We start from the raw sequence: 12,144 nt of genomic DNA on the forward strand, positions 1-12,144 counted from the left end.
CTCCCACTTTATGCCATATTAACAGATTCGTGGAAAATACCACAGGGCATGGCAAATAGTGGAACTGAACAAATTATGATGGTTGTGATGGCTGTTGGAATTGTGACATTTGGGAGTTGGGGAAGAATTTAAAGATTAGTCCAATTCTTTTGTTTCTTCTAGAGAAGCAACCAAAATCCACTGGTAAAAAAAAAATGTCCTGAAAGGGATAGGAAATGATCTTCTAATGAATGCCTGTTGTCTGTCAGAATCTTTGCACAGGTTATCTCATTACACTTTGCTGTCAAGCCTGTATGGGAATGACCCTCATGTTTTTAGTAAGGAAAATGAAGCACAAAGAATTGGAGTTGTTCATGAAAGACACAAATCCAGTCAGTGACAGAATCAAGATGTGAACTCCCAAACTGTTTTAATTCCCAAACCAGGCCCTTAACCATTTTTACATGCCTCCTGACTCCTAGTTCTGTTATACCATGGCACCTCATTAAATTGAATTTTCTAATTTTAGAGGGTAACGTCTACATCAAATTAGGAAAATTTACACAATCTATATTACTGTCAATTATCAATATTTGTGATTCTAGTTTTTTACTGCTCTGTCTATTATTGTTTAAAATAGCCCATTTGTTATTAATCAGGTAATAATTTCTATTAGTAAAACTTGATGTTTTAGATCCAGTCAGATTCTTCTGTTATGTGATCCCGATGTATAAATTTAATGGAAAGTGAAGGTCATTTACATCTGGTAAATGTAAATAACAGAGCTGTAAAAGAGTAAAAAATGCAGATGTTTTGAAACTTTGTTCTCTCTATATATAAAGCAAGCAAATTTTTAGATCAAGGAATTGGCCTTCCTTCAGCAGTAGATTAGAATTATTCTTGATGTATATATTCTTTGATTATTTTGTTTAGTTTATTTGTAATTGCTAAGGTAATTTACAATAATGTATAAAATGCCCCTGTCCAACTGAGAATACCAACATATCAACTAAATGAAGTTTAGGAGTGATGGTTTATGTTATTTTTGGTGCCAAAAAAAAAAAAGCATATTAAATTATTTATGTATTTATTTCTAATTCATATACATATGTATATTCAGTTCTGTCTAGTCCTAATTGTTTTATATTTTTTACTATTATGTCTCTTGTACCTTACTATAAAAACTTTTTTATTCTAGTTAGTTGTTTTCAAATTATACATTAAAATCTTAAGTTTTATACACATATTCTTCACAGAATTGTAGGTGAGATTTACATTCATTGAACAGAACAGTGTTAGTTTATTCTTCCTGCCTGCTTTGAATTTAGGCCTGTTTTTCTCATCTGTAAATATAGGATTCCAAATTCTGCTATGTAGTTTTTCAGTCTGCTGCTGTTTCATCTAGTTGTATTGTTGGTTTTTAGTAAATGAGCTGCCTTCTAGGCTGTATAGATCTCCCAGTGGCTAAATTAGAGCTTATGGCATTTTCAAAATTAATAATGTGGAATTGTGGCTATTGAGAACTTTCAGAAATGAATATCGTTGTGGGGATATGATGCAATGATATAGCCTTTGTTATGCAGTGGATGGACGTTTCCTAACTTTTTATGAACTATGATTTTTATATACAGTCCAACTTTCATATTTTTCTACCTCATGTTGATTTTTTTTACCTTTTACTTAATACCAAAGGTAATAAGTATATTTGTAATGTTATGTGAACTTTTTCTAAAAGTTTTAAAAATGTTTTCTTCCATGTTATTCTGTGTCCAGTAACAGTTATTTAGTTATCAGTGGGTAACTTAGCTTATATAAAAACTTGGTGCCAAAAATCTTCAGCTGTTTTGCCTTTTATTTTAATTTTGATTGATGTTCTTTTTATGTAATCCTATTATCTGCCAGTATTTGCAAATCAAGGTTTGTAAATGTTGAAGACTGAGTCCAAAATAAGGAATTATTTAAAAAAAAAAAAAAAGAATTACTGGACCTCTCTTAAATGGCAAATGTTTTTAGCATGATAAAGATGATTTTACTTTCATGCTATTATTTATTGAATGACTATTTTATCTTTAGAAATTTAATTATAACTATAATGGTAGCATTAAATTTGCATCTTGTAAGATTCTAGTTGATTTAATACTGCATTTTTTTCAACTGAAATTAAAAACTGTTGTAACAGATTTCAGAGTTCTCAAATGGAGTGATACATCTTAGGATATGATCCGATTTTTTATTAGGTCAGACATTTTCTTGATAATCTGTTAATTAATCAAACTTGGGCTGGAAAGCTTTCCCTGCTGAAAATTTCGAGTTAGTCCTTGCCTTAAGTGTAGGAGTCACGTGTGATGTTTGCCGAGCCAAGATTCAGTTTATTCAGAGAAATGAGTTAAACTGGTGTGAGTGACCCTTCCTCAGCTGTGTGCCTAGATAGACCTGAGCTTGGGAGTTGACCGGTCTCTAAGTTTACAAAGAAATGTGTGTTGTTAATATTTATACTTTGAGGAGATTCAGTCAAAACACAAAAATTGCAATCTATTTTATGTCTGAAAGTTTTAACCAGTTATTACCTAATTTGGTCGTAAAAGTTATAGTCTCTGATTAATAATCTGCTATCTTTTTCTTCTTAACATCTGTGCTTACAGTATAATAGAAACAAAGTGTAGAAATGAAAATATTCTTTCTAGTACAAAGTAGTTTAACTTTTAAAATTATTTGATTTGAGCCGTGCATCTGAGCTGATGATTGTTTTGGTTTACTAGACTTTTTTGGTAATTATATAGCTAGTTGTGATTTAGATTCCTATTTAAACATTGAAAGAAAAAAAAACTTCTCTAGCTAGGTTTCTAAATCAGGATATTTTTCCATTAGTGATATGTTTGAGATTTTTTAAGTCACATTTACTCATTTATCACTGGATAAATTAAGGGGACTTTTTCTGTTTTAGGAAGAATTTGGCTATAACGCAGATACCCAGAAGCTCCTGGCAAAAAATGGAGAGACTCTTCTTGGAGCTATTAATTTTTTCATTGCCAGTGTGAGCACTTTGGTGAATAAAACAATTGAAGACACATTACTGACTGTGAAACAGTATGAAAGTGCCAGGTAGGTATAAATTTACACTGTATTATCTGTTTTATAGATGGCACATAGTTCAGTTAAGATTTTTGGTTGCAAATAAGAGAAACCAACTCTGGCTAATATGGGCAGGAAAAGAATGTATTAGAAGGTTATAAGATAGCCCACAGAACTAACAAGAAAAGCAAGAGAAGAGATGCTAGAAACAGGCGCGAACTAAAGCCAAAATAATGCCTCAGAAGAATCTAATTAAGACTCTGATGCTGGGTATCCCTGGTCCTTGATGCTGCTGCAGCTACCACAAAGAATTTCTATAAGGCTCCAGAATACTTTGCTTCATTATCTTGAGAGTGTCAAATTGAACCTTGGTCACGTGTTCAAACCCTGCCTGTTGAGAATAGGGAGGTGAAGGATCTCCCAGATCCAGCTTCCTTAGAAGGCGACAGGACCTTGGGTACTACCAGGTAGACATAGATCCCTCTGTAGTCTGTCCTAAGCTTACCTTTCTCCTTTACTACCACAGCTTCCACAATAGACAGACTCAGTCTCAGTGATTTCTCTTGAATGTACAAGCTCATTTCTGCCCCCATGATTGTGTTTATATTGTGGATACCAACTCCCTGACCTTCCATTTATCCAGATTGTAATCAGCCTTTAAACTCTTACAAATTTACCTTTTACATAAATATTTGCCTTATGTTTTCATAGGTGTCTATAATGCAGTGTTTTCATATATTTTATACATCCACATGCATTTATGATTTCACTCTCATAACCATCCTGTTAGGTAAACAAAGTACATGTTAATAAATACTTATAAATGTCTAAAAAGTAGCATGTTTCAGCTTTTGATTCCAGGCCCAATTTTTTTCACACTCATTCCAGTCCCCTTTGAGTGTTTTCCTCTGACCACTTGAAATTTTTATTTTCTGTTATACTTTTTTTAAACCACAGTTGAAATACAAACATTACCTTCTAGAAGTGTAACTGTACTTTTTGGCCTGTTGCCCTAGTTTAATGATGTGAGAACTGAATTCATCTTGTCCTTTTTTGCAATTGAATGCTTATTCTTAAGGATATATTTTCTTAGGCTTTGCATAAGTAAAAGCCCAAATCACTCGGAAAGTTAACTTTGATCTTTTCAAAAGAAGAGGTGTTTCTGTCCTGTGCTGTTTGTAATTTTCAGTTTAGGATTAACATATGAAATTCTTAATAACTTGGAAATGAAGGTCAAGACACACAGCTGTGGTTGTCTGGTGGGAAGAAGGGCTGAGATGGGGCTCTGTACCTTATTTAGGTTTTGGAGTTGGTTTTTAACTTTTCTTTATTGTTTGAATTCTTTACTAACAATATTGAAATCAGAAGGTGAAAAAGGAGTAAAAAGGGAATCTACCAATAGGATATTCCTCAATAACGTTGAAGGAATTGCTCAATAAAATATTCTTCAATAGAAATCCCTCCAATAACAGTGCCAGTAATTGGTTCTCCTGTCTCCGTTTAAATCCTTTCATAGGTATTGTCTGTATTTTTCAAAGGATTTATTATGTATATTTTTTATTTCCTTTTATAAAAATTTGGTTATTTTTCAATTCTGTCTGTTCCTTATTCATAATGTCCAAACTTGTTCATAATGAATACTCTTATCTTTTAATCATTCTTATTTTCTAGTCTTTCAAGTTGTTTTAATATTTGTGGGTTTTGAAGATGAAAATTCTTTTGTCTCAAAAATACCGCCACGTACCTCCCAATTAAGCATTATGTGAAACTAGTTTCTGTTTCTCTACTTTGTAATTATCTACTTATTGTGAAATATATTTTAGTTACTAAAATATATATTTAAATCTAAGAATATTTTATTTTAAACATGCTGTATCTTTCTTTTCAGCCTTTATTTCTAATGTGCTTTTAAAAATATTAACCCATATTAAAGAAAGACACTTATTAGATAACTCACCGTTCATACACAAAATATCTTATATTTAATTTGCAGGGGAGAAAAATAAGCCTCTAGAGATTAAATGGTTTGCTCACTTAGAGCCGATTAAAAACCAAAACGAGAGCCACGGGCTTCCTACCTTCTCCTTTGATCATTAGGTCTAAAGCTTGAACTGGATTAATCTCAGATTTTCACATCTTATTATAAAAATAATTTTTACATCTCATAATGAGAATTCTTAAGATTTCAGTTTATCCGTTTATCCAATATACAGATTTGTTTAAAACTTTTGAACAAAATTATAAATCAAGGTATATGTATTTGTTAGCTGGTTCTCAGGAAACCTTTTGACTACCTCTATATGTGCCTTAAAAACTACCAACAGTAATGACCTTACGCCATAATTTATTCTTCCTTATTGAAATTGCAGTATATGATTTAATTTATCAAGCTTAGCTTGGGATTTGACTTTTCTGTGCTTTTTCTGAAGTAGTTGAGGAATTCACTAGTTGTAACACTAAAACATTACCTACTGAGGGAGAACATTAAAAAAAAAAGAATCCCAGATTAAAAGTTTCTCAGTAGCTGAATTATCTTCCCTGTCAAAACCAGAATTTACTGACTTTTAGGGCAAGGGTCAGCTATTTGATCCAGCACATAAAGTAGCAATTTAGGCAAATTTCTGGGTGGCCTTTTAATGCTCCCCATTATGCATTGTGTACAGCATTTCCTAGCCCTCTGGTGCTTCATGTGTCGAAAACCTTGTAACAGTCCATTCAACACTTCTCCACAGCAGCACCAACAAGGGAGTCAATTGTGGTCAAGACTTTTCAGATGTGGACACCTGTTCTCTAGAAGTTTTACGTAAGCCATAAAGTAACCAGCTTTCACTAACTTTATTGATATGGACTCAATTCAGACTGGCAACCTTGAAGTGAAGAGTTATATTTTGAACACTTAGCGTGTTTCCCTTCCTGGTTGTAATGGGCATGTTAGAGAAGCTCTTATGGAGAGTTTTACTTTGATACCATCTACAAACTGGATGTAAAAATTAAGGGATATAAGGTCAGTATTATAACTTTGATTATGTTTAAGTTAATCACTATTGTTTAGAAATGTGTTCCAAGACTGTTGAAGGACATTTGTCTTCACATTAAATCACCACATATTACTTTTCTTTTTTAATTACTATTTATTTTTATTCTACTTTTTTTCTCGTTTATTTTTTATTGTTTTTAGTACATTTGCTTCTGGCTTTTGGACTTCTAATTTGGCCATAATAATAAGCACTCTAAAGATATTATTACCTGATCCTTAGTACTTTATATATTTGAAGTTATATACATGTAGAGAATATCATTCCCATTTATGGATGAAAAACTGAAGACCTCAAAGCTAGCGAAGGGCAGGCAGAGTGGTCGTGCAGTTGGCACCACCCGTGGGATGTATCTAACTACCATCACCAGCTCAGCCGTGCCTCCTAAATCCTTAGTATCGCTCCCCTCCTTCTTAGCTCCACTGCCATTGCCCTGATTCGGTGACTCATTTTCCTTTTACCCATGGTCTTATAAAAGGGTTCCTTGCTTCTTATTTCTTAATCTTTAACTCCAGTTCATCCTCCATTCCTTATGCTGCCACTATCGTCATCTTTCTATCCTAAAGAAATAGAACATGTTACTTTCTAGATCATAGTTCTTCAGTGGCTTCCCATCAGTTGTCCTACTGGATTAAATCTTATCCCTTTAGCGTGGCCTGTAAGGCCCTGCTTAATCTCAGTCCTGCCTTCCTGTAGGGCTTTAATTTCTTCCATTATTGTTTTCCAGCTGTAGGTTCTAATATACTGAATTACTTCCCAGATGTTTCATGGTATCTTAGAATGGACAAATGTCCATATTCTTCTCTTCTTGGAATGTTTCACCAGTTTCTCTGCTCCAGTCCACCCTGTAAGCTTTTCCCATTCTTTAAAATTTAATTATAGGATTTTAATTCTGTTCTGAGATGCCTTTCAAATACCTAATTTGATATTCCTTCCTCCTTATTTCCACTGTACCTTGTCCTTCCTCCCTCATGGCAGCTTCCATTATCTCATTTTGTTGTTGTTTAAGAGCTTCTTTCCTTCTAGACTTCTTCTGGAAGAATAACTTTTATCTGTTCATCTTTATAGCTCTATCTGGCATAGTGCCTGGAACATAGCAGGTGTTTGCTTAATGTTTGTTGAATGAATCAATGTGTCAGTGAATGAATGAATGAGTAATCTTTTGACCCAGAAAGATCAAGTTTGTTAACTTCAGTACAGGTTAGGAATAAATTAGGCTCAATGTGAGAAACTGATGTATTCTATCTCAAGTCATATATACAATATAGTTTATGTTGTTTCAAATAGTCTTAATTCCCAGAATAGGAGATATAAATTGTACTACAGATATTTGAATAAAGAGCATTAGTTTCAGGGCATAAGGTTTGTGATGCTGATTTTGACTAAATCAGAGGTTACTTTGCTTCTTCTTAGCTGCGTACTGAATAGTCGAGACTCCTGGATAAGTCATTATTTAATAATCAAGGTAATATTGTACTTACACAGTTGCTGTGATAGAGATATTATGAGGGGCTGTGGGATTGTGGAGTGATGGTGGGTGGGGTAACTATTTCAGTTAGTGGTGGGCAAGTTTTAGGGGGAGGCATCTCAGGGAACACAAGGTGGTAAGTGCTTCATCATAGATGCTATGTCACATTCTCAATACTAATGTTATGGAAACCCATCCTGAGTTGTGCTGTCCCACACTGTAGCCATTAGCCATGTGTATCTGTTGAGCACTTAAACTGTAGCTAGCCTGAATTGAGTTGTGATAGGATGTAAATTACATAGTAGATTTCAAAGACTCAGTACCAACCCCCCAAAGTAAAATAGTTCAACAACAATTTTTTACATTGATTATATTTTACAATGATAATATTTTAGATTTTTTTAAATAAATTATTTTAAAAAACAGATGAAATTAATTTTTATTATTTTAATGTGACTACCAGAAAACTTTGTTACATATATGACTTGCATTGTATTTCTCTTGTACACTGCGGACCTGGACTACATTTGAGGACTGCTGACCCTCAGCGTAACTTCCTTTTATCAGTTAGTCTGCGTATGTCATTCTAAAGTCTGCTGTCCTCACCTGCTCTGCCTTATCAATGTTAACCAGTTCACACGGGAAGTCGATCACTGCCCTTCATCTCATTAGCATTAGATTTTAACATGTGGCTTTTAAACTGGCTTTTAAATTTTGGAAATTTTACTTGTCTGTTAATACTGTACAGAATTGAGTCCATATCAATAAAGTTAGTGGAAGGTATAGTAATGAGATTAATAGGCAGCTCGTCCCTTCCCCTGCTTATATTAATAGTTCTTTGCATTAAAGATTTATATAATTTTAAAAGCTACAAAAGGTACAAAATATGTGAGAATTATTATGTATTAATGTATAGTATGACATTATTATATATTTCTAACTCACCCCCTGAACTTATTTCATCAGTTTTTGTAGCACGATTCATTTATTCTCTTTTTTCCAGGATCGAATATGATGCATATCGCACTGATTTAGAAGAACTGAATCTTGGACCGCGTGACGCAAACACTCTGCCAAAGATTGAGCAGTCACAGCATCTGTTCCAAGCACATAAGGAAAAATATGATAAAATGCGCAATGATGTTTCTATCAAGTTAAAACTTCTAGAAGAAAATAAGGTGAATTCATTCTTTACTGTCTGAGATCTTTCTGTGGACTTTAAAATAAAGCCACCCTAGAGAGAGATAAATTGAAAGTTTTTTTGTTGTTGTTTCTGTTAACTCTTTCGTAAAGTTGCAAAACAGAAGTCCATTTATAATCAGTGTTTGAGTTTTTAGAAGTACATCAAATATATTTACCTCTCTGTCATAAAGCCGCCATCAACTCTGCAGTCCCAGTCTTTCATAACAATTGGCAAAAATACTTGCCGTTTAATGGTTCGTCTTCAAATTGGTGTTCACGTCAAGTGCTTTAAAAAGTTTTTTTAATGATAGGTTCTGCTCTGGATGTTTTAAAACTTTATTATTAATGGTAGATACAGATTTTGAGAAGAGACCAGCATTCTTCCCAGTAACTGATAAATAGGAAATGACTAAAAGGTCCAGCGTAGGGCTATAGTTAACATAGCCTAGAAGAAATAAGCCAAAAAATCAGTTATCCACATTATTTTCATGTGACATGAACATATCCAAGACAGTGAGAGCTGAGATGGGCCTGCTGTAGGCTTCATTTAGAAATGGATTCCTGCAATAACGGGCTCCTGAGTTTTGATTTTTAAGTAAAGGACAGGATGTCATGTTTAACATTTCTTCCAATGCATGTGTACACAGTTTTGTGAGGGGGTTGCAGTTCTGGGCATGGGAGAGCCAGTAGCGAGCACAGTACAAAGTAGCTGTGGCTCAGTCCCATGGAGATGGGGTCTTAACCATTGCACTTTGGTGGTCCCCTTCTTGTGCTTCTCACATCTTCTGAAGTCATATAGGCCTTCAACTCTGCTTCTTTCCAGGTACCCTCTTAAAGTTATTCTTCCATTCTTATTGCCTATTGATACCTTGTTTTCCTTAACATTTCATTAGAAACTCTTTTGGTTATCATAAAAGTTGCAGAATTACACATTTCCTTGAGACCTACCAAGTCCAGCCCTTTTGACCACCCCCCTCTTTTTTTTTCAGCTACAATGAGTGGAAAGTATTCACGTGAGAAACATTACTATGGCAATAAAGGAAACTTCAGCAGAGTTATCCGATTGCCCAGGATCATTCACGCAGCACAGTGCAGCCTTTTAGCATTCATTGGCTGAGCACATCAGATGGCATTCATTTTAGTCATTCATATATATGTCCATATAATAGATCAGTTATACCGTTTAATATTACAATGGATAGGAATATATCAATACCTAGGTATAGATGTATATTTTAAATATAAAAATATTTTTGACATACTGCCCTATCATGGATCAGGACTAGACAATGTGGTGCTAAATGAAGTATGCTAGAATCTTTTGGGCTCTGTCCAAAGCTAATTTGAAGGAAAAATTTGGAGATTGAAGACCTCTTCAAATAGGGGAAATGATTTTAGGACAAATCTATAAAATGACAATTGCATTCCATTGGGATCTAATGATATTGTGTGGTATTCTGTGAGAAGTGAGATTATGGGTAATTTTCGTTTTCTATAAATGTTTCTGTATTTGGGACAATTTCTCTGAAGATTGTATTGCCTTTATAAAAAGGAGGGAAAGTTCTTTTGGAAGAATCAGTACCCTTAAACCATATTTGCTTATATGATTCTTGCCAGAGTAAGTAAAAATAAGCACAATTACACAAGGATAATCAATGGCCATTGACTGCTACTTCTTTTACTGTAACTATTTTTGAAACTTGGCAGTAGTAGATCTCCAGATTTAGATATGAATCAGGGAAGGCAGTTCTCATTTGTCAGTTACCATGCATTTGATATATAGTCTCTCACTTAATCCTCATAACAACCTTCATTGCAGTAGCCGTAGAAAGGAAAGAACGCTGTGATTTCAAAACCGAGCAACAAGGATTGGGAAATCAACATAGGAGGCTGGGTTAGCTGGAAGGCTATGCGGGAGGAGGGATGGGAATTTGTTCAATTTAACCTCAGAGTTCAGGATACTGAAGTGGTGGAAATAGTTGGTAGGAAGTTAATGATGTAGGTTTGCAGTTTGGATGAGTAGGGTCAGGGCTTTGGAGATAAAGGTTCGGAAGGTATTGTTTGAAAATAATGGTGTCATTGTCACATCCTCTCTTCTGTTGACTTTTCTTACTGTAAAATAAAAACATGAAATTGTCTTTATTCTCAAAGATTGTATGTTCTTAAGTGGCCTAGAGACATTCTTCGTTTTTGGGTTTACACAGTTGCCATCAAGCGAAGTTTCAGGTTGAACTCAGTAAGCAGTTATATCTAAAATAGAATCTGTAAACTCTGACCTCTTTATCTTTTTTATTTAACTCTTCAAAACTATAAAGAGATCACGTTGGTTTCTATTATATTAAGCAATAAATAACTACAATTTGGATGAAGACAGATCCATGAGAAAACTCTGGGTTTTTTTTTTTTGTTATTGTTAAGCAACTTTTACCCTTTTTTGTTATTTAAAAGGTCTTAGAAAATGAGGAAAAAGCAAGCCCTTAGGCCGCAGACTGTCTATCATCCTTGTCTGTGTTCTTGGCAGTTTGAAATGCTTCAAATCTGAGTTTTTTGGTTCTTTTTTTTAAATTACAGCCGATTTGTGCCTTAATATATCTTAAAGGCAGTTGTCAGATAATCTACTTAGCACTTGAATTTTAACAAAATGTAATATACTCTATTTCTTAAGTATCATATATTGAGTTTTTTAAAAACAAAAGTTTTTAAAGTTCCGTGAAACATCGAGTGTGCTATTTTGTAATTTGATGATGTCCTGAAGGTTACTGCTTTTTTTGAAAGCTGTTTTGGCAGCTTTTTGGAGGAGGCAGTGGGGACTTTTTTTTGGTTCTTATGGTTTTTGGAGTGTCTTCCCATAGCAACAGTTCTTTTCTAAAATGAGACTCCAGATAACCAGACACCTAGTATACACATAAAGTAAAAGCAGATAGTCATCGAGTAAAGTACTAAGAACCGTTCTTGTGTCTATTGCAGTAAATTTTAGTGGCCAAACATTGTGAGAATGTTTTTGTTTTGTTCTTAGAACTTCTTTTAAAATCTTTTCAAAAGGGACAAGAGGTAGTCTTAGCTGTATTTTAGAATATTAAGGTGTTTATATGTAGTTAGTCTAACCTTCCTTCTCTGGCAAGGCAAAGGGAATAAGTGTGTAAAATACACACATTCCTGTGTATGTGCAAACGTTGATGCTGAGTGATATGTGCACACGTCTATATTTGTCATAGATTTCTATTTTTAGAAGTAGTTTTACCTTTAATAGAAAAACTTGTATTCTTTTACTATTAACAGTCTATACTCTATGCACCCCTCACCCGGTGTGATATATTGTATTTATCTTTAACTTAAACAACACTTATTAATCTCTGATATTCTCTTCCTTATTTACTAAACAACACTGAGGCGCAAAGCATTAAGGAC

General features: G+C 34.0%; 1 protein-coding gene across 13 annotated transcripts in view; it reads left to right on the top strand.

The window, feature by feature from the left end:
- Window positions 1–12,144, top strand: part of ARFIP1 (ADP ribosylation factor interacting protein 1) — an 81,571-nt gene that overhangs the window by 50,078 nt on the left and 19,349 nt on the right. For all 13 annotated transcript variants that reach the window (XM_016144589.2, XM_016144590.2, XM_016144594.2 and 10 more), the window contains 2 exons: window positions 2,924–3,081; window positions 8,558–8,732. In XM_016144589.2, coding sequence (XP_016000075.1) covers window positions 2,924–3,081; window positions 8,558–8,732 — 333 coding nt within the window. The remainder of the gene's footprint in view (window positions 1–2,923; window positions 3,082–8,557; window positions 8,733–12,144) is intronic.

This window comes from Rousettus aegyptiacus, unplaced genomic scaffold (genome assembly GCF_014176215.1).
Source record: "Rousettus aegyptiacus isolate mRouAeg1 unplaced genomic scaffold, mRouAeg1.p scaffold_m13_p_16, whole genome shotgun sequence".
In the NCBI taxonomy this organism is placed as follows: domain Eukaryota; kingdom Metazoa; phylum Chordata; class Mammalia; order Chiroptera; family Pteropodidae; genus Rousettus; species Rousettus aegyptiacus.